Source organism: Lissotriton helveticus, chromosome 5_1, assembly GCF_964261635.1.
Source record: "Lissotriton helveticus chromosome 5_1, aLisHel1.1, whole genome shotgun sequence".
Classification (NCBI taxonomy): Eukaryota; Metazoa; Chordata; class Amphibia; order Caudata; family Salamandridae; genus Lissotriton; species Lissotriton helveticus.
In genome coordinates, this window is record NC_136065.1 from 1524665484 (window position 1) to 1524690013 (window position 24530).

Below are 24530 nucleotides of genomic sequence, written 5' to 3' on the forward strand. Positions count from 1 at the left end.
CCGATATTGCAGGAATTAAGTATGCTTGGGGCTGATGGAACTAACCCACTCCATTTACTCTCGGTTGCATCACTCCATACTCAGCTTATTGATAACTTAGCTGATATATTGAACCCCATTAGTCGCTCAAGGAGAACCAATGACCCACCACATTCGTGGTATAATGATAAATGCCGTAAGGCCAAGCAAGCGTTGCTCGAGGCTATTAAAGGAGATGAAAAGTTATTGATAAAAAGCAGACTGGCCGACTACAAAGATGTTGTTTCTAGTGCAAAATTAGCCTGGGAAGAAAACAAATGGCTAAACATTAAAACTGCCCTATTGGCCCGGGATATGAAAACATTCTGGTCAATAATAAGAACGGGATGTAAGGAGGGTACTCTTGTCCGTGAACCTAACCTGCTGCCTAAGTGTGGACCGAGCACTTTTCATCTCTGTTTGCAAACGATCCAGAACAGGACCCCCAAATAGATCCGAGAGGTATGCTTTGCTTGGGTAATGCATGTGCAGATGTCCAACCAGCACCAGCACCATTGATTAGACAGACAAATGATATTTACGAAGGATTAACGCTTCGAAAGGTTACCTTAGCAATAGAAAGACTACCAGCCGGAAAAGCACCTGGGTTAGACAAACTCCCTGGGGGATATGTTCCGGGATGAACCATCAATTTGGGGCCCTTATTTTTTAGTCTTATTTAATGCCATCATGAACGGCATGCCCATTCCTGACACCTGGGCTGGGGCCAAAATTGTCCCAATCTTTAAAAAGTGTTCCCCGTTATACCCAGCAAACTATATACCGTTCAGTTTGATCGATGTCACACAAAAACTGTTTGCTCGGGTAATATTGGACCGAATCCAGGGCTGGCTGGAAGAGAACAACCTCATCAGCCCATACCAAGCAGGATTCAGGAAAAACACCTCCACACTCGACCATGTGTTTAGATTACAACTAATCACATGGAAGACAGTATCAATGGAGGGTGGCGGCCTCTATTTGATATCCGTGGACCTGAAACTGCTTTTGATCTCGTCCCCAGACCTAAACTGTGGGGGGTTTTAAGAGATATGGGGATCCCTCCTTATCTACTTGATATCTTGATTAAGTTACATGATGACACCTATGCTAAACTTAGATGTGGAAGGGGAGGAGATTTAACCAGCAGGCTTTCAGTTGGCAGAGGTGTAAGACAGTGCTGTGTGCTCGCACCGACCCTATTTTGCCTCTATGTCAACGTATTAATTCCACTTCTGGCTGAGGTAGTAAATAATGATGCCCCAAAGTTAACAAACACCAAGGTGGCAGCATTGATGTTTGCTGACGATTCCCTCCTCCTATCAAAAACACAGATGGGTATTTAGAGGTTACTGGACAGTTTCGCCTCATTTTGTAACACTAGGGGTTTGGTGATTAATATTACTAAAACCAAATTCATGATTGTCAACCCCCCTAAGATAACACATCCCAACCCACTACTGAACGGCTGTTGTTTGGAAAGTGTGCCTGTCTTTGAATATCTTGGCGTCACCCTTTCAGAAGATATGCAATGGGCGCACCAAATACCCAAAGCCAAGCTCAAGCTATCCCAGATTGCCAGGAGTATAGCCAAATTAGCCAGGAAATCATCTTTTCAAACCCATTGCTCCTTCACTAGAAATGTACAGAGCGCAAGCGCATCGAGCCACTCTGTATGGGGCAGGAGTATGGGGGCACAGTTCGTCTTCTACCCTAGCTGTAGTTGAAAACAGATTTTTAAGACACATAACGGGTCTCTCAGCGGGTACCCCGCTACTTCCCCTACGACTAGACCTGGGTATTTCGCCGATTGAAGATGAGATTGCCCTAAAACCTTTAACCTTCTGCCGAAGACTCTGGGCAACTCCCAAATTAGCATCATATCAGGCAGAAACAATTGAGCTTTTATCCCACCTGAGTTTGTTGAAAAGTGTTCCTTGGTTTGCCCACGTGAAGCATGAGTGCGAAAAGCTTGGCCAACCCTCCCTGTGTAGCACTCCAGACATTACTAGCCCTCTAGTTCCCCGAGCCTTATTACCTAAGACCTATCGCACTCTAAAGCTCGAAGCCATGCACACAAATCCCAAACTGGGTTCCCTTACGACAGTTTCTTGTAGTGAAGGACAATTACAAGTTAGACATTTTCCTGGATTACATCCTTCCCAAGGTCACCAAAAAATTGTATCTACAGTTCAGATACAATACCTTACCTGTACGTGCGGTTACTAATAAATGGGCTGGGCAGAAAAAGGAGTGTTGCCCTGTATGCATTACACAAGAGGAAACAGAAACGCATGTTCTATTCTTTTGCCATGGTTACCAAAAAGCAAGGCGCTACTGGCTTGTACAGCTTTGTCGGAATCTGGGTTTTGAGCATTGTAGGAAGGCTCTTCGGGTCTTAAAATATGATGCATCTAAACCCATTGTGTTTGCTGTCTCATGATTTTTAAACACAAATGTGGCGAAGGAGATGGGCTTTTATCCAAAAGGGTTAAAAATCATAAAATGTGTATCGGCAGCATATTTGTATATCTGACCCCCACAGCTTCGGTCAAGATATTGGTTTTAGTTTTATCTACTATGTACAAAGGCATATTCTCGACGAATTGGATTTTATTGTATATAGTTTAATTTTATTTTTTGAATTATTTATTGAAATATGGCTGCTACCTTTCTAGTTACATGCCGATTGTACCACATTAATTGATATAATCCCTTCCCGCTGCTCTAACTCATTGCCCCCCTTCCTCCCTCCCTAGCTGTCTGGCAAAATCTCTGAATTTGATTTAAAATGGAATTTGTTTTACTTATGCAGTGTCTTTTAATCATGTATGCATTGATTAATAATGTATGTTATTTTACTTCTATGTCTACTTTTTATGGTCCCATCGACCAAAATAAAAGTTTTTGAAAGGAAACGAAATGATAAACATGTTAGAAACAGATTTTGATTAGTTTAAATTATGGTAGCTAAAAATTGACATCAGTTCAGCAACATCCAGGCCAGCTTTATGCTGTTGTGTTGAGGCAGTGAACAGACTATTGTCTCAATCTGATGACTAGTAATTGCAAGAGAGTGAGAACTCGATCGCTACAGGACTGCACTAACCATAATTGAAAACAAGAATTTCACTCTTCATGAGATGCTGTGTTAGGCCCCTTGACACAAATATCTAGTCATTCACTGAGTTACCATTCCACCCACGAAAAGATGGTACCTTTAATGCCCCAGTGTTCTTGGCCTCTAGGATTCTTACTAGATCACTATCAAAAATATCGCTACTAAAGTGCCTACAGGGTATTATATTGAACTCCTGCATAAAAATTGCACTTCAAAAAAGTATGAACCACGTCTTGTCTCTTCAACACAGAGCCAGTCAAGACTGTAATGTTGAGACCGCACTGTTGCGGTCTAGTTATTCAGCGCACGTAGGCGTGCGCATACGCGGTGGCGCACGGCGCCGCGTACGCTATAAATAAAGAGAAGGCGTGTCCCACGAGCGTCTGTGTGTGTCCCTGTGCAGCGCGCTTTGCACGTGCGCGCTATCCAGGTCCCAGGACCTGACAATGGCGACGAGGGTCAAAAAGACCCCATGCTGTGCATCTCCTGACGCTCCGACCCTGCATTGTTGAGCACCGAGACAGCTGAACTCCGGACCTCGACCCCAATGGGCCCTGATGAGGCCTGGTCCACTACTATGCGGAGGTAGCTCGACGAAGCCACCAAGCACTGTGACGCAGGCGCTGTGAGGCCACAGCCCTGCCTTCTTCTGTCCCCTACCGACCACGAGGGAGATTCTGCGCCAGCAGTGTGGGCAAGCACGTGGAGTCGCTAGGCCGCAACACATGCCCATTGGCGCCAAAGCTGAGTGAGTCGCCCCGCCCGGCACCGCAGTCACTGCTGCCTCCCCACCAGTCTAACGGTCCCCGGGACTCCTGTACAGGATTCGTACCAGCAACAGGCAACTTCTTCCTGGTCCCACCTCTAGCTGGACTGGAGGTAACTGCGCCAAGATGACGACCATCCCTCCAATTGAGCCATTCGTGGTGGACGGAGCGCCCGCGTCCCTGGCGCCGAGATGGAAAGACTGGACGGAGCGTCTGCAATTCTACTTCGAAGGTGCAGGTACGGCGAGGGAACGACGCAGAGCACTCCTCCTTCACCTTGGAGGCAAGGACATTCACAGAATTTACAAGACACTGATGGAGGCCACGCCACACACGTATGTCACCCTTCTGAATGCGCTCAATGCGTACTTTGAGCCGATGGCCAGCAAGGACTACGAAAGGTTCATCTTCCGTCAGGCCCGGCAGGAGGCAGATGAATCCCTCGATGCTTTTCATGGAAGATTGAGGGAACTCGCCAGTACATGTGGGTTCAGGGATGAACAAGAGGAGATACGCGGCCAAATCATCGAAAACTGCTATTCGTCCGACCTGCGTGTCAAAATCCTACAGGAAGATGGGAAACCATTAGCTGATATCCTGAAACTGGGCCGATCCAAGGAGCTGTCACGAGCGAGAGCATCGCACATGGAGGCGGCCTTGCATAGGCCAGTGAAAGCCGAACAGGTCAATGTGGCAGAACAAGTGAACGTCGTCCGACCAAAACAACGGCCATTCGGAGGTAAAAAGCCACAAGAGCGGCGAAAAGACTGTGGGTACTGCGGAGGCACACCACACCGTGCAAAAGAATGCCCAGCGTATGGAAAGAAGTGCGGCGCATGTGGGCGAATGAATCATTTTGCCTCAGTGTGCAGATCTGCGAAACAGAAGACGGAAGCGGCACACGCCATTAGAGACAGCCCGGAGAGCGAGGACATGGACGACGACTCCCATGACTATGCCGTCCACTATGTCTTTGCCATCAACCAACCCAACAGGAAGAAGAGACGACTCCCAAAGTGTCGGATAAGAGTGAACCAACAAGAGGTGAGAGCCACCATAGACACGGGGGCATCAATAGAACTTATGGCGGCTGACGTGTACAATCAACTACGAGACAAGCCGACTTTGAAGATGACAAAAATCCGAGTGTTTGCCTACGGACAGAAAACCCCGATACCATTCATTGGGTGCTTCCAGACCGAAATCTGTCACCAAGACAAGAAAATCACCGCCACCATCTACGTGACGAAAGAAGGGAGTGGCATGCTACTCAGTGGACGGGCGGCCGAAGAACTCCAACTCATCTTCTACGCCATGGCGGTGCTGGAGGACGAACTAGACGCCATTCTTGAAGAATTCGAGGACACGTTCCGAGGCATCGGGTGCCTCAAGGGGAAAGAAGTGACATTGCACATTGACCCGTCCATTCAGACAGTAGCCCTTAGACACCAGAGGATAGCTTTTCACCTCAGGAAAAAGGTAGAAGAGGAGCTTGAAAGTCTAGAAAGACAAGGCATAATTGAGAAAGTCGACGGGCCCACACCCTGGGTATCACCGATCGTGGTAGCGAGAAAACCCAAACAGCCGGGGCAGGTCTGCATATGTGTAGACATGCGCCTACCCAATGCAGCAGTCAAGCGGGAACGCCACCTGACACCCACTGTCGACGATATTTTAGGTGAACTGAATGGTGCCAAGTGGTTCTCCAAAATGGATCTCCGCTCTGGATACCACCAGCTACCCCTACAACCCGACTCCAGGTATATCACCACTTTCTCCACCCACGTGGGCCTACGGCGTTACCGCCGCCTCAACTTTGGCATATCCAGTGCTGCGGAAGTTTTCCAAAATACGATCCGAGAGGTACTCAGCGGACTTCCGGGTGTACTAAACGTCAGTGACGACCTGCTCATATATGCCCAGTCCGTGGAAGAACACCACCAGAGGTTGAGAGGAGTACTGAAAAGAATTAAGGACTCGGGCCTCACCTTGCACCGTGAGAAGTGCCAATTCCTCCAAAATACCATCAGTTTCTTCGGATACACATTCTCAGACAAAGGAATTGCGCCTGACCCCGAAAAGGACAAGGATGTGCAGTCAGCTCCTGCCCCAACGAACATTTCCGAGGTAAGGAGTTTTCTAGGAATGGTCAACTTCTGCGGTCGTTTCATTCCAGACCTCTCTAACATCACCCGACCTCTCCGAGAACTTACAAAGTCTACCACACCCTGGCAGTGGGGCGATGAGCAAAGCGAAGCATTTCACAACACAAAGGATGCCCTGTCGGCAGAGACAACACTCTCCTATTTTGACCCATCCAAGCAGACCAACATTGCTGTTGATGCCAGTCCGTTTGGTCTAGGTGCGGTCCTTACACAACGCCAAGGGGAAGACGACTGGGCACCGATCGCCTATGCAAGCAGGTCCTTGACCGAGACCGAACAAAGATACTCCCAAATCGAGAGGGAAGCTATAGCAATTCACTGGGCGTGCAGACACTTCCATGTGTATGTGTATGGTCACCCTTTCACAGTCTCAACAGACCACAAACCACTGATTCCCCTGTTCCGAGGATCAGTGTCCAAGCCACCCCCCAGGATAGAAAAGTGGATATTGCAATTACAAGAATACGACTATCAATTAGAATTTAAACCGGGAGCCACCAACCCGGCAGATTACCTCTCTAGACACCCACGAGCAGCCACCACCGGAGAAGAGGAAGATGCTGAAGACACCGAGGCCTATGTGAACGCCGCGGTAGAGAGATCAAGGCCTCTTCCCATGAGCCTGGACATGATCATTGAGGCCACGAAAAGGGATGAAGTCTCTCAACTTGTCTCGGACGCAATACGAACCAATGACTGGAAGACACTCCAAGCATCGTTGAGCAAGAGAACGCCGCAGGCAAGAAAAGCTTTGGAAGCGATCCTGAGAGTCAAGGAAGAACTGTCAGTGGACAGTCAGGGATGCGTGTTAAGAGGGCCCAGAATCGTGATGCCTTCAACCCTCACCCACCAAGCCATCACCCTCGCTCATCGAGGGCACCAGGGAGTGGTGAAAACGAAGAGCAGACTTCGGGCAAAGATCTGGTTTCCTGACATGGACTCGCAAGTGGAACATGCCGTCAAAGAGTGCCCATGGTGCCAGGCGGCGGGACCCCCAGATAGCCCACACCCGGTCATCACAGAGGACGGCCCGCGGAAGCCATGGGAACACGTGAGTGCCGATTTTGGTCATCTACCAGACGGGAGGCACATGCTAGTCATCATAGATGATTACACAAAATACCCCGAAGTGGAAATCGTGGTGTCACTCACAGCCAGGGAAGTAATCGCCAAGTTTGAAAAGACTATCGCCACCCATGGCATCTTCGGAACAGTCAAGACCGACAATGGACCCCCATTTCAAAGCCAAGAGTTCGCGGACTATCTCGCAGAATGGGGAATACAGCACAGGAAGATAACACCCCGATGGCCGCAAGCTAACGGAGAAGTGGAAAGGTTTATGCGCAAGCTAAACAAGACCATCCGAATTGTCCATGCTGAAGGAGCATCTTTGGAAAAAGGGATATACTAATTTCTCCGGGAGTACAGGCTCACCCCGCACCGCACCACAGCAAGTTCAGACTCCCGTATGAACCACGGCCGTGGACAGTAACAGGCCGCAACGGGACCATGATCACCGCCCGGCGAGGAGAGGAAACGGTCACCAGGAATGTCTCATTTTTCAAGAAGGCAATCAGCCCAGGAAATGAACAGCCTGGCTCGGAAAGCAACGAGGAATCACCAAGTCGATCCACAGTCAACCAGAGCCCCCCTGACAGTGCCGGCCAGGAATGGAACAACAGCCAAGCAGAAGAACAACGAGCCTCCGAAACACCTCCGGCAGCCACCCACAGGGCTCCCAGAGGACCCCTGGCCGTCGAGTTCCCCAACAATGAACCACCCAGGAGAGTGCTATTCCGGGGTGAAGCAGCCGGCTATGGACTGAGAAGAAATCCAGCACCCTCCTCACAGATGGCGGACTACGCAGTGGGTTGAAGAGACTCGAGACTGGTAACAGGCCTGCCGGCCACGAACTTTTGTTATTTGGCAAACTCCCTCCATTAAGTGCCACATTAATGTTGTGAATGTTGTATTTTCTACTAAAGGTGGAAAGGAATGTAATGTTGAGACCGCACTGTTGCGGTCTAGTTATTCAGCGCACGTAGGCGTGCGCATACGCGGTGGCGCACGGCGCCGCGTACGCTATAAATAAAGAGAAGGCGTGTCCCCGAGTTAGTCGGGACCACGCATCAGACTACCACGAGTGTCTGTGTGTGTCCCTGTGCAGCGCGCTTTGCACGTGCGTGCTATCCAGGTCCCAGGACCTGACAAAGACATCCAACTTTTCAAGTGCTTATTACAGCAACAAATAGAGCAGTTGAAACAGCACGAATATATATTGTGCGGTATGATATGGTATAGTGCAGCACAATATGCCTGGCCATGTGAAGTAAATGATTAATTGAAGGTTTACCACATTTAGTGCTAAAGCTAAATAGTCACTCTGTCTGTAAAGAAGCACATTGATATAAATGCTGTTGCAGTGACAATATTTGTGTGTGTGTGTTGCAGGTTACTTTCTAACCATTTATATGCCTCATGCATTTGCCAGATTCCATTGTTCCTGAGGAGGCTGAACTTTTATATGGCCAGGTCAGAGGTGAAGTGTCCATATCCTGCCCGTATGATGAAGTGCATGCTGCTGAAAGGAAATACCTGTGTAAACTCGATAAAACTGGGTGCAAGAACATTATTGACAGCACATGGAAAATAGACCAAAACTACAAGGGAAGGGTCATGTTGAGTTACAAAGCCTCCCTCAAAACCTTTGTAGTCTACATTATTCATCTAGAAAAAGGCGACACTGGACATTACACGTGTGGAACTGGAAAATATGGGGAGTACGGAGACTCAACAGATTTCAGCCTGCACATTTCAGAAGGTGAGAGTGACATGGTGATTCAAATTTTGAGGATGAAAGCTATGATTTGTATTATGCCTATGTGTGTGTGTGTATATATATATATATATATATAGATATATATATATATATATATATAAATTGTTTCTGCTGATATTAATGTAAATAGTTCCATGTTCCTGATATTTAGGAGTGTTGCACAATCTGAATATGAATGATTTAGAGAATTATTAATTCTTTGAGCTGTTTCAATGAACTAGTCACATCGTCACTATGCCCATACAGGGCTCACTTTTGTGAACTGAGTGTCTTTGCCCATACAGGGCGTAATTATTTAGTTATTTCTTGAAATTTTGTTTTCATGATTGACATAATACATGACTTGTGAATATGGCAGTTTAATAATTCACGATTGAAATCATGGTTTATTAAGGTATTAAGTATTACGTACACCACTCTAAAATGGCCGCCAAAGTCGTAATGAAGATTTTGTCTGTCTTTCATGTCAATGCATTCACATGAAAAAAATGTGTAATCAATTTTGAAGTGCAAGCTTAAATGGCGGCAACGTTTGTTGCACAGGTTGACACAGAGGAAAAAGGCACGTCTGCCGAAACGCGTCCTGTTGTTTGTGCAATAAAATACTTTTGAAAGTTCCACGAGAGTGCGGCCGCTTCCTTCCCTGGCTGGGGGTTCTTCGGAGCTGAATATATATATATGTCTGCATTTATATACATATACGTTTATATATATTTTTTTCACTGAAAAAGCCATAGGTTTCAGGGACGTTGTAATCAGCTGGACATTTGACTCATATTAAACCAGAGAAATTCGCCAATTATAGTTAGTTGAGCTAACTATAACTCGTACGCCCGCAATACACTGCTGATGACGTCACATATTACATCACTCATGACATGGTCAGTGACATCACTGATGACATCACTGATGACATCTCAAATGTCATCACTGATGACATCTTCCAATAAATGTGTATTTCTGTAATGTTTAAATATTTTGCATATATATCTATATATCTGTATACATGAGTACATGAGTATGTAATCCATTCTTTGCATGCCTGACTAGGTGTGTGACTAACTCTATGGATGAGTGGTAGAGTGTGACTGTATGTATAGGTGTATCAGTACATATTATAGTACTGTATTCATGAGTAACTATATGTATAAAACACAGGATGTGTGTAGAGACCTAGAAAATAGTCGGTGGTATGTAGTATCTGGCGTTCATGTGTGTATGGCTTCAAAATTAGTAGTCTGTATTTTAGAGTGTGTGTATCATAGTTTATATTAGAGTATTGGCATGTCCATCAGATTATCACATGGATGATGTCATCAATGATGTCATCAGTGATGTCATTCGAGATGTCATCAGTGATGTCACTGACCATGTCATGAGTGATGTAGTATGTGACATCATCAGCAGTGCACTGCGGGCGCGTCATTCCCTCATTCTTTTTGTCTCAAAACTATATCTAAATAACTTTAAAGTGTATATGAGAGCAAGCGATAATTAAAAATATTTTAAACAGTTATATATTTCTAACTGTAATAAACTTATATTATAGTAAATATATTTTCTCAAAATCACATCGGGTGCGATCTCATTGCACATTGGCTGCGCAATTGCCATGTGACCATTAAAAAAACCATTTCATTAGTTCATAACATTTCCCATTGTAACAGTTCGAAAAGGCCACCCATTTTAGTCAATATCTGTAATGCATTTCAATTGTGAACACTCTTGTCTGCAGTGTAGGCCAGCGAGAGCAGTCAGCAAGGGCCCATAGCCACATGGCATTGACTTGAGCTCTACAGTTTGCAATACACGAAGCAAAAAAAAGTGTGCAAAGTCTGAAATGATGTGTATGAGTGGTGCAGACAGAGCGCACTGGAGAAATGTTTTTTCCTACAGGACTGCATCATCTACAATACCGACTCAATGTCAAATGTAAAAACTGAAGTCTGAAGTACAGGCCAGAGAGACCATTCAGCAAGGGCCCACAGCCACGTGGCATTGACTTGAGCTCTACAGTTTGCAAAACGCAAAGCAAAGAAAACATGTGCGGAGCCTGAAATGATGCGTATAAGTGATGCAGACAGAGCACACTACAGCAATCTCTTCTATTACAGGACTGCATCATCTACAATAGCGACTCAATCTGAATTGTGAACACTACTGTCTGCATTGTTAATTTAAGGCAGTACTCACACACACAACCATCAATACTTTTTCTCACTCCCTCCTTACAAAATGCAAAAACATAAATTACATAAAACTCTACATAAATAAATCAAAACAATTCGAATTGGGATTTCATCTGTCCACAGTCTACACTATTCACTATTCCTTTCGACTTGCAAGATGAATTTGGTCATTTTACTAAACCTATACCTCATCTAAAAAAACTTCTTCAAGCAAGAAAACTATAGCCTTATAGCCAGCCGTAGCAGGCTATACCAGCTATTAAAGGCCCTCTCCAGCATTAAAGTCCCAAGCCGAAGGCAAGGGCCTTTAACAAAGGAGAGGGACTTTAATAGCCACTATAGCCCAGCTACAAAGGGCTATAAGGCTATTTGAACATTCTGCCACTAGAGGGTAGAATGTGCTAACAAATAAATCAAAGCCTTAAGAGAGCGCAAGGGGATTGGAATGCCTTCAGGCTCCCTGGAGTATTTGTTCACAGCCAGACCTGTGAACAAAAAAACTTTGCAATGTTGGAGCTCCAGGCTTATGCAAGCAATTATAAGAACGGAGCTACTCCATTGTTTTCAATGGAGCTCCCAACATTCCAATGTTCTAATTAAACAGTATTGTGTATGTTTCAATAGACGTTCTAATTACTTAACTACTGTATTCTGTACTTAAACAATCACCACTCAATCTAAATTGTGAACCCTGCGAACCGCAGTCTAGACCAGATGCAGTGGTCATTTACACCTCACAGCCAAATACCGTTGGTTGCACCTGATCAGAGAGGGTACATAGAAATCATCACAGACTTTAACTTATGACATCCTCAATTATACAGTCAAGACCCAATTTCACTGTTTGCACCTGCTGTACCACAGTATACTCCACCGACTAGTGTCAACCAAGCCCAATAATCATGTGCAGCAGTTAGCTATGGAAGCACAGAGTGTGATGCACCTCAACACACAAACGTCTGAGAAAAGCAAGCAGCAGGTAATATCGGACATTGTCCATTGTGGGATCAAGACACCATTCCACTGTTGGAACTTAGAGTTGGTTGCACCTGATCGAAGAGAGTACCTTCATCTCCACTCTCAAATGCAGTTCTAACATCGTCCATTGTGGAATCAACACATCGTTCCACTGTTGGGACCTAGACTTGGTTGCAGCTGGTCAAAGTAAGTACCTCCATCTCCACTCTCAGATACAGTTCTAACATCATCCATTGTGGGATCAAGACACCGTTCCACTGTTGTAACCTCGTGTTGCTTGCACCGCATCGGAGGCGGTACACAGAAATCATCACAAACTTTAACTTCTGACATCCTCAATCATAGAATTAAGACCCTGTTTCACTGTTTGGACCTGCTGTACCGCAGTGTATTCCAGCGATAGCAGTCAACTAAGCCCAATAACCATGTGCATCTGTTAACTACAGAAGCACAGAGTTTGATGCACCTCAACGGAGGGAGTTCTGTGAAAGACCAGCAACAGGTAATATCAGACATCGTCTATTGTGTGATCAACACACTGTTCCACTGTTGGGACCAACAGTTTCTTACACCTAGTCGAACGGAGTACCTTCATATCCATTCTCAGATCCAGTTCTAACATCGTCCATTGAGGAATCAAGACAACGTTCCACTGTTGGTACCTAGAGTTGGTTGCGCCTCATCAGAGGGTGTACACAAAAATCATCACACTTTAACTTCTGACTTTCTCAATAATAGAATTAAGACCTCGTTTCACTGTTCCGACCTGCTGTACCGCTGTGTACTCCAGCAACTGCAGTAAACCATGCCTAATAATCATGTGCAGCCGTTAACTACGGAAGCACAGAGTCTAATGCACCTCAACAGAAGGAGTTCTGTAAAAACCAAGCAGACTGTAATATCAGACATCTTCCATTGTGGAATCAAGACACCGTTCCACTGTTGGAACCTAGAGTTAGTTCCACCTGGTCAAAGGGAGTACCTTCATCTCCACTCTCAGATGCACTTCTAACATCATCCATTGTGGGATCAAGACACCGTTCCACTGTTGGTACCTGACAGACTACTCTGTTAGTAGTATAGAGAGCACTCCACAGTGCTGGGCCTCAGGCTGGGCGCTGTGTGCCTGTGTCGCGGTACCTAGCGTTAATCTCAGGAGCCTTCCCAGCTCGCAGACCTTTGCCCAGGAGCTTCCGCCGGCACGTGGTGGGCCCTCTTTCACAAACGGTGGTGTTGGAAGGCGAACTGTGGAGCATATATGCGTTGCAGCGGCCATTACGCTTTCTAGATACCAGCACGCTGAAAGCATCATTCACGCAGCCACCTTAGCTCATGGCGTCAGCCTCGTGGCGGTGTAAGCTGCGCAGACCTGGCAGACACGTTCGCCAATCCGGAAGAGAACCACACCCAGAGAAATGTGCCTCTTCTTCAAACCCCTACGCTAGCCTTGCATACACCAAGGCAGTCCACTACCCTAAACATTTAGAGGGGGAGGAGGCACATACGCGCTACCATTCCGTAATCTTCCCTACTGACTGTACTATCATGATTGCGTCCACTGTCCATTTAACTCAATAGACCATTATTGTATGTTGACATGTACATGTCTGTGCTCTGCATACTCAACTCTGTCTGGCACATCCCCTCAAGACTTTGCATTATATACTTTTATAGTCGATAATTACTTACCACCTTCGCACATACTTAGCTCCCATCTCTTCCCGCATTATGCATTGTGAGGCAGAGGTGCCATGCCATGTTCAGTTTGTGTACATGGCTAGCCAGGTTTCCCACAGTATGTAGTGTTGTTGTGTATGCTAGGTGAACATGTTGTTTGTCACGTTCTATGTGATTATATAAGGTAGCGCATTTATTCACGAGCAGTGGTTTCTCCCATTTACATATCGCTGTCTTAAAGAGCATACAGATATTTTTCTCACAGGTGAAAAGTGCGACCACAATGACAGTCATTCATTACTATCCAAGAATGTCCAACTACACGGCGCTTCTAAGCTTACAGCCCTCAACCTTGCGTCCTTTCTTAAAAGAACCCCAACTCCCACAATCAGACCAACATTCACACAGCTTTCTAAATGCAGTTATCTGCTTCTCAATAACATGCACTCCTACGGAATGCGAGCTGCCACACCGCATGTCCTTACTGTTTCAAACACAGTGACTTCCTGTGGCAATGTCTATTCCCACCCACACAAACTAACTCCCAAACTTCAACTTGGCCTTTAATTCCTAGTTTGAAAACTGATTTCAAGGTACGAACCAAACTGAAAGCTCTTTTGTTCAAAACAGAAGTCTCCCTCACTTCTGCAGAAGAAATGTATCAACTGCAGATGCCACGAACTTCAAGTAAAATACACTCCCTTTTAAATAAGAACCGCCTATTACACTTTGTGAATTCTTACACAATGTTTAACACATGTCACACTCAAGGTCTGCCACACTTTTTTAACACGGTCTCCTACAGCCTTCTACCATGCTTTCAAACTGTTCTTCTTTTAAAACCAGACTACATTAATTCGATCATCTCTGGAATAACCGGAACAGTGCCCGTAATTCTCGCTCTCTGTGCGTCCATCCTACTACTAATTCTACTTCTAGAAATGGCTACACTCTCTGTGGTAACAACTATGTCCGACAGAATATGCCCCTAAGCCAAGCTACATCAATACTGTAAAAAAACTGAAAAACTTTTCAGCTATCTGCCTCTATCTTTTATCAGAGCTAGCTACAACATAACATTTATCTACACTTATGCAATATGCGTACAACCATTGCTTGATTGCAAAACTTGCCCATTTGCTTGGTGAATGGATGTATGCCTTGCCAACATCCCAACAATCGCTCCCGATATCCAGCAGGTAATGCATTATCTTGAAACCCATGAACGTGATTGCTCTGGCAGTGGAGGAATGGCGACTGCAATGCAAAAAAGGAATCGCAGCGGAATGGGATTTCTGCGCAGTTGCGAAAGATCTCCTGCAACGTGCGACTTTTCACTACATCGCAGATTGCCTGCCAATTCAAATTACCGCTCCAACATTCGAGAAATATTACTGTCCCTTCGAGGATATGAATTGGATTGCTTCGCTTTTCTCAGACGATGCCTCTTGGAACATTACACATCTCAAGCCGCTGAAGAACTTTTGGACTGGAATCTCCATGACTTGTAAGAAACTCACGTTATTCTTGAATGGATTTTTTAGCATCTTTTTTTACTTTTGAAATTTTATATAATACACTTCTACTACTTTCATATAACAACTTTCTAAATATACTCAGACGTTTGAACTCTATCTTCATTATTGCCCCTTACGTTTCCACTTTAACCAGGGATCGGTAATGTATGGCTTATGCAAATGCGCTATTTACTTCCTAAATTAGCCTACACCCGACACCCATTTAGAAACCACGTCTATTCTTTGTGCACACGCTTCTCTGCCTGCCTGTTATTCACAAAGCCCTTTCACTCAAATGTACTCAAAGTCAACCTCTGCTCAGAACCTCACAATAAATATGAAAAAAAGACGACTTTGTTTAGGAACTCGTTCGCACAGTGGTAATCGTAAACTGTCTTTATTTTCATTATACAATTTATTCATTCATGTCTATTAGCTATTGTGTAGGTCACATAGAACTGTAACATATAATGTGCAATTCACTGATGCAGGACCTTCTATTCGACTACAGCAGAAGCAGTTAGAGTTTGTCTCGATGCCCTACCTCTCTACACAACAATGTTTTTTTGAAACAGCTGAAGACAATAATGTATGGTTTGGCTACAAAGGTACTGAATGTGCTTCTCAGAAGCGCAATGTTTGTATTCACCCTGAAGGTTCCCATGTGAGTAGAACTAGTACCAATTCTGACATGCACCGCATTGAATCTACTGTACAACAGATTGCTAATTATTCTACTGTTGATAATTTTCTGTTACAAAAAAGCACTGCCAAGGTACCTAAAAAGTTTGATGATTACATTTTTGCAACGTAAGATGCAATTTACTGATGCAGGAGCTTACGTTTGATTACAGCAGAAGTGGTTCAACTTTGCATCAGTTGGATGCCCTAGCTCTTGCACCAGTGGGTCCAATTATGGCACTTAAATAAAGACACTTTCTGTATAATTTTTAAACTCCAGCCCTTTATTAGACACAGCCACTTTCTTGGACACACCTCATTTCCCCATTTTTCTTCTGTGGCATTGCAACATTCTGCATTATATTCTTCATGATTATTTCTTTATTCCTGCTTCCTAAAACACTTCATTCGAGTCTGCAGACCGGTAGGGGGGAGCAGGTCGCTTCCCACTCCCTGTATAGTATAAACGCACACCAACACTACTTACACTGATATGCTACAGTGACCAGTATCCTACAGCGTCCACAGCACATCACTTTACAGCAATAAAGTCATGACACACACTCACAGTTTCATCCCTGAGTCTTCAGACTGGTATCAGTGAGTAGTTTTCTTTCCACTCCCGCTATACTCTAAACGCATACTAACACCACCTGCACACATATGCGACAACAGCCAGTATGCTACACCGCCCATCAGTTTACTGCACTCAGCTCACAGTTTAGGTGCACGGGATCATCCCTGAGTTTAGCGGTACCTCACCTCTGCACAATCTCACTCTAGACAAAATAGCACTTTCACACCGGTAGGAGTAAACACTTCGCTTCAGCCAGTATACTACAGCTCCCACAGCACATCAGTTTACAGCACCCAGCTCACAGTTTAAGCACACGCTTTCATCTCCGACTTTACTGATACCTCACCTCAACACCATCTCACTCTAGGCAAAACAACACTTTCACACCGGTATGGGTAAATACTTCGCTTCTGCCAGGATGCTATAGAGCACTCAGCTAACAATTTAGGCACACGCTTTCATCGCCGAGTTCACAGGCCCTTCTCCTCCGCACCATGTCTTTTTTTATTCCCTTCTTTATTTTATGCAAGGAATAGTCATATTTCTACATATACAGCATTTGGTTAGTGGCGGAAAACAAATCAATACACCAAAAAAATTTTACACAATATAACGCAAAGAGAAGATATAAAGAAACACCAAAAAAGACTAAAAAAAGAACAAAACAGTCAGATAAGATATGGTAAATCATACAAGCAAATACAAGTTAATAGAAGCTGAGATAAGGGGTATACATACTAGCTTCCAGACTCATCGATCCAATTTGCCACGCAAGCCCATATTTTCGCACCCCTTACTCTCTTCCTATTCCTCTTAGTCTTATAAATTGCAGTTTCCAAATTATACATTGCAAGAAGTCTTGCCCTCCAAGCAAAAAATGACGGAGGGTCAAGGGAGATCCAGTCTTTCGTGATACAAGCATGCAAAATGGCCATACAGATAAACAAGAAAGAGGTCAGGGATTTAGATCTTGTTTGCGCTACATAATCAGATTTGACTCATAACAGTACCATCTCCCCGGTGATACAAACTGGTGAACCCAATTTTAATTCCAAATTTCGTTGAATAGACGATAGCAAGTTCGCAAGTTTGGAGCATAAATATAACATATGCACAGCATCAGCAGCAGGGGTACCACACCTATTACATTTAGTCCCAGCTCCTGTGCCCCATTTAAAAATTTTGCCGGGGTATAATATAGATCATAAATTGACATGTAATGTTGTGCACGCATCCTACCTGTCAAAAAAAATTAATTTGCCAAGACAATAGACATATTTAACTCAATTCCTTCTGTGTCTAGTTTCCTTACCCACTTATCTTGACATTGCTGTAAATCGTCTGGCAACAGATTTATCAAATTAGAATAGAAAAAAACAATAGGCATCCCCTTCCCCATTGAATCTATTACATCAAATTTTCTAAAGTGAGACTTAACCTCCGGACTTAAAGAGCTCAAAAAAGAACGAATTTGCAAATATTTAAACAAGTCGTGTTTTGGTAAGCCATCTTGTGTTTGTAAATCTGTCAAAGACCAAAAATGACAATCTAGACCGAAATCTCCTAGATAGCTTATCCCCTTCTATGAGCACCTGGCAGCAGTTACATCTTGAAAGATCAAAGGAAGAACGCCTGCAGCTTCAAAAGGGGTGTAAGGGTTTATATTCAGCAGACCTAAATGTCGTTTAACCCATCTCCAAACTACAAAGGCAGCCTTAAGAATTTTTAACTTCGTTTTTTTAAGTAGCTGGGCTCCACAAACTTTACCAAACAGTTATTAGCCTCTACACCAAGTCCAAAATCAAAAGTTGATAATGGCCTAGCCCTTTCCCCAACGATCAACGGCAAAATAAATTGCAAAACTGCTGCCCAGTGATAGAACAAAAAGTACGGGCTCCCCCACCCCCCAGGGATTCTTGGGAGCACCATCTTTTTGAAAGCACTTCTATGCCTTCTGTGGTCCCATAAAAATCTGGAGCTGATAGTCTGAAGTCTTTTAAACCAAGCAAGTGAGATTTGAAGTGGGATGGTTCTGAATAAATAAAGTACCTTAGGTAACACCAACATCTTTAAAACATTTGACCTTCCATGCAGCGACAAATGGAGATGGTTTATTCTCTCTAAGGTAGAGTTCACTTTGTCTAACACTGGTTCAATGTTGATTTCAGGGATCTTGTCAATGGGTGAGCAAAGCTTAATGCCCAGATAGGTGGTTTCTGAGACAGTGGGAATACCGTCCGGGGGGTTACCCCAACACATAAAATCTGGGTTTTGGGACATAAGCCCGAACTGAAAAGCCAGACCTTTGGTAGTAGACAGTGCAGAGGGGAGATCAGTAGTAAGAATAACAACATCATCTGCGTATGGAAGTGCTCTATACTCGATGTCACATATTTTAGATTGGTTTAATATCACTAGACTGGTTTAATTTAGTTAGGAACAAATCAATATAGAGAGCAATCAATCTACAGAGGGCAAGAGGGGAATTTTTGCGCTAAATGGTGTCTATATTATCAGAAAATTAGTATGGTCTAGTTTATGCTCTAAGAGTGAGATACAACCCTTGCCTATAGTTGTAACTAAAGACAAACCAAGTTTGTCTATTTGCACACTTAAAAAAATACTTTCTCCTCCCGAGCAATACTAGAGAGTTGTATATAGATCAATCAATCAGAAAAAGACACTTCAATTCAAATAACAGTCAAAAACAGTATACATAAATTCCCAAAGGGTCTTCTTTATTTCATCTGTTTCTTTCAGTCACTCTGTACTTTCTTCTATGTTTTCATAATAAATTATTCTTATTATTTTGCTTTGCCAACACGTGTTTCGTCCTACTTTACAGCTAGTGTACTTCGTCAGGGCTAAGTCTTCCAAGTGTGGGGTCTTTCAAAACGTCTGGCGTTTGAATAGAGTTCTTGTGATGATATTCGTATTCGGTAGCAAGATATTGTATCTTGACTTTGAGAAGTCTTTATGGTAGTGGCCTCCAATAAATTCAAATTTCAGCTTAAATAGAGCTATCACTTATATTCGAGTTGATCGATAGTGCCTCCGTTATATGTATTTTCGTCAAAGCCGGTACCTCCTGGCCCTAGGTTTTCTAGCGGTCTAGACGCCTAAATGCCGCTACTCTAAAGACTCCCTTATGCCGAGGAATATCATCTTGCTACCGATATATGGATAAGCCGATATTGAATTTTTAAGAAAACCTAGGGCCAAGATACAATATCTTGCTACCGAATACGAATATCATCACAAGAACTCTATTCAAACGCCAAGTCCACCCGTCATCCTAATGACCCCCATAGTGTGGTGAACTTCTAACCTCTGTGCTCACTTAAGTGTTCCATGAACTGTTACTATGGTAATAGGCAATAAGCCGTTTGAGGATAGGGTTAAAGGGTATTGGCTGTACAGAAACCGTTATATTTACTTAGGATCCTTTACATGACAGAAAGGAAAGCAAAGTAAAATGGAACACTGTTTACCAGATTTACAACCCCCTTGCACCACTTTCACGTCTAAGGCCCACCTGTAAAACTTGAAGTGTGGGGGCCTTAACGACCCCCCTCAAGCCCTGGGATTCACCACCCCCAGGGATTTGTGTATTGTGGGAGGCAGACTGCGTGGCCCTCAGCCTGGAGCCCTCGAGTGCACTCGGAACCGCCATGCCCCAGGGCCGGCTCCTGCAGTGTCCCGGGGTGCCTACCCCCGGGACACTGCTGTTTGCTATGAGAGTTGCAAAAAACACAGTTGATGGACAGAATGTAGAACAATGTCATACATTCACCCCAGTACAAGGATCTGGGTCTAAATCCATCGTTATTTTGCACTCCACACCACCCTGGGTTAGACACTGGCTATATGCAAATCAGCTCTGACCCTGTGCCTCATGGGAACAGTCCAGTCCGAACTACCAAGCCATGTCTTTCCCAGACCGGAATCAAGCATCCAAGGACCGGTTTCTGGCTATCAGCCTTCATCAGCCTGGATAGCTTGACTCCAGTGGTGTGGAGAGCCTGGGACACATGTCTTAGCATACCCAGCCAACTCGGGGTGAAAATTGCAAAAAACACAGTTGATGGACAGAATGTAGAACAATGTCATACATTCACCCCAGTACAAGGATCTGGGTCTAAATCAATCGCTATTTTGCACTCCACACCACCCTGGGTTAGACACTGGCTATATGCAAATCAGCTCTGACCCTGTGCCTCATGGGAACAGTCAAGTTCGAACTACCAAGCCATGTCTTTCCCAGACCGGAATCAAGCATCCAAGGACCGGTTTCTGGCTATCAGCCTTCATCAGCCTGGATAGCTTGACTCCAGTGGTGTGGAGAGCCTGGGGCTCACGTCTGAGCATATCCAGCCCACTCGGGGTGAAAATTGCAAAAAACACAGTTGATGGACAGAATGTAGACCAATGTCATACATTCACCCAAGTACAAGGATCTGGGTCTAAATCCATCGTTATTTTGCACTCCACACCACCCTGGGTTAGACACTGGCTATATGCAAATCATCTCTGACCCTGTGCCTCATGGGAACAGTCCAGTCCGAACTACCAAGCCATGTCTTTCCCAGACCGGAATCAAGCATCCAAGGACCGGTTTTTGGCTATCAGCCTTCATCAGCCTGGATAGCTTGACTCCAGTGGTGTGGAGAGCCTGGGACTCACGTCTGAGCATACCCAGCCCACTCGCGGTGAAAATTGCAAAAAAACACAGTTGATGGACAGAATGTAGAACAATGTCATACATTCACCCCAGTACAAGGATCTGGGTCTAAATCCATCGTTATTTTGCACTCCATACCACCCTGGGTTAGACACTGGCTATATGCAAATCAGCTCTGACCCTGTGCCTCATGGGAACAGTCCAGTCCGAACTACCAAGCCATGTCTTTCCCAGACCGGAATCAAGCATCCAAGGACCGGTTTCTGGCTATCAGCCTTCATCAGCCTGGATAGCTTGACTCCAGTGGTGCGGAGAGCCTGGGACTCACGTCTGAGCATACCCAGCCCACTCGGGGTGAAAATTGCAAAAAACACAGTTGATGGACAGACTGTAGAACAATGTCATACATTCACCCCAGTACAAGGATCTGGGTCTAAATCCATCGTTTGCTATGAGAGAGCGGGAGTCTCGCGGCTCCCATAGCAAACTTAGTTTGCATTTTGAAAGACAGAACAGTGAAATCTGTTCTCACTTTCAAAATCCAAACCAAATTGCTTTTCCACTTGCTAGTTAGCATCTCCCTACATTCCCCACCAAGCCTGATATATATATATATTTGAAAACGCTAATCCACCAGCTGTTGCACCTCTTCGTCATGGGTGCTCGCTCATCGCGCAGTGGGGTGCGCAATAAATTCCACAACCACGATTCCTCTGTCCGCTGAACCATCTTTCAAGAGAACGCACTCCAGAGCCATAGACGTTGCCAACGTTTTAAAATAATTTATTGCATTGTATCTGCAGATTGTCAACAAACACACTTTTCCGTTGCCGCCTTCGTCAGTGGTAACAGGCCATGTTCATTTTAGTGTTTAAATAAAGATGTGCTGTACAAAAGGTTCAGCGACATAGAAAGTGACTTAGTGATTTCCATTGAAACTAAAAATAAAAGACGTTCATTCTATGCAGCTGCCATATTGGAAAAGAAAAATCGAGGAAACACTGCACTATTTACCACACTGTATTTCATTATCATACCTGAGTATAAGTATTGTGCATGTTTTCACCAAACTCACATTATATATATATTTACATTTCATCACGTGTTATATTACACTTCATATATACCCGAATGCGATATTATCAGCGGGAATAATTACCTGCTTCTTACGCTAGGAGTATATCGGGGAATTATTATTTTGTTCACAATACAGTCCCCTTATCATTTGTCCAATTGACCACCAACATCGATATAATTACGCCTGTACATAAACAAACCTTGGCATTTTGCTTATTCCATGTGTGCTGCACAAGGCAGCACACATGGAAAAAGCAAAAACGAGGAAAAACAAAGCATTTCTCCTCATTTCGCCACCTCATGACCAGGATTTTCTTGGTCTTAAGTTTGGCGCTGCCACCTCTTATCACCTCTCTTGATAATAGGTGGCAGCGTCGAAGTGAATGGGTGTTGCGGTGGAACGCCCACCGCAACACCCACTGCACGCCCCTTTCACGCTAATTTTAGTGTGAAAGGGGCCCTATTACCAAGGCAACATTAAGCCACTTAACAGGGCTTTTAGCTACGTTATGTGGTTTAACGCTGCCTTGGTAACAGTGCGCTGACCCTATCGCCACCACAACATCACAAAAAGTGACATTGTGGTGGTGATACGGGCTTAGTTATATGCCCCTTCGTGTGTGTGTAGTAATTCCATATATTTATATATGTATGGTATAGCATAGTAGAATGAATATACCATGCATATCTAGGTATAGGTACACAAGTCGTAGTAGTATCTCATCAATGAGGGGCATATTAATAAAATATTTGTGCTGGGTTTACATCACAAAAAAGAATGGAAATCGCTGCAAGTGTTTTTTTGGTATTCATTTTCAATTGCAAATACTGATTTGAGTTCCAAACTAGCTTTAAAGTAACGTAGATTAAAGTTAGTGCTACTTTGTGCTACATTGTATTAACAGGCTTACTATGCATGGTAACCGGGTACTCGTTCAACCACCCATGGATTTTGCCATATAGCCCTATTTACTAAAAAGGTACAAAAAAACTGTGCTAAAAATTAACACCTCTTCTGGTAAGGCTTAAAGTATTAGAAACGTTTTCTTTTCTCAAAACCTTTTCAACTTTTCATGTATTCTGCACTATATAGACAGAACACAAGTGCGAAATAGCCAAACTATGCCTAAGCATAGTAGTTTGTACTGGATGGTAATCTTCTTGTAATGAACCTATGCTTGACATCACACACATACACTTAAAGTTTGGTTCAAGTGTATGTGCCTTGGGGCAAGGCAGCCAAAAATGAGCCAGTGCAAAGGGGAGAGAAAAACAGTACATATGTTTCTGTTCTGCTCCCTTCCATACAACAAAACACAGCGCGGCAACATTTGTTACTGTTACAGTTAAACCAGCTCCTTAGTTTAATACTGTCTGATTTAGGACTAAGATGGGGATTGTCTCTGTTCGTGTATACAAAGTAATGCTGCAGGACCATGAGATCTTCCAAGTCACAATAAACCCAAGGGACGTGACCAGTGGACAAACCAATAATGGAATTAATTTACTTGTAAAATGTTATGAATATGCATCATTTGTTACGCTCAGCAGACAATATTAGTAATAATTTTGGCACATATGATCCACGATTAAAATAACCGGCTTCACTCTTCCCCCAGAGACCACAATCCCGCAGGTGCGCAACATACTCACTGCCCCACTGGGGGGCTCCATAGCAGCTGAGTGTCACTACGACCCGCGGATGAAATACTCCATCATGTACTGGTGCAAGTGGAGAGATCACGGGTGCACACAGCTAATCACCAACAACGGCTTCGTGAAACCTAACATGGAAGGACGTCTCGCTCTCTTTGACAACCCAACAAATGGCACCCTGACCATCCTCATGAACCAGCTGACTGAGGGCGATGCCGGTTGGTACTGGTGTTCTTTTGTCGATGATACGAAGGAGCAGAGGTTCACGGTGCAGGTGCAAATCACCCGTGGTAAGACCCATTTCCATCAGCAGACAGCATTGTCCGCTTGCGACTGGTGAACTTACCAAGAGGTACTAAAGTGAGTGGGTGGGGGGTGGGAGAAGGGGGTCAGACATATAAGGGGAGAGGTATTCTAATCAAATACATGCATAACTGAGGAAATGTGCAGTGGTTAGCTGATATATTTTAAATTAAAGCTTACCAAAATTGTAAGGCCGATTTACACGTTTCGTTTTCTATTACTTTGTGCTTTAAATTATAAAATTCCATCTAGCTTTTTTCCAAAATGTTTGCAGCTGATGTTAT

At 44.3% G+C, this 24530-nt stretch overlaps 1 protein-coding gene across 23 annotated transcripts in view; it reads left to right on the top strand.

Annotated features, from left to right (window-relative positions):
• LOC144755528 (polymeric immunoglobulin receptor-like) overlaps nucleotides 1–24530 on the top strand; it is a 348962-nt gene that overhangs the window by 192101 nt on the left and 132331 nt on the right. For all 23 annotated transcript variants that reach the window (XM_078644541.1, XM_078644560.1, XM_078644554.1 and 20 more), the window contains 2 exons: nucleotides 8563–8892; nucleotides 23907–24233. In XM_078644541.1, coding sequence (XP_078500667.1) covers nucleotides 8563–8892; nucleotides 23907–24233 — 657 coding nt within the window. The remainder of the gene's footprint in view (nucleotides 1–8562; nucleotides 8893–23906; nucleotides 24234–24530) is intronic.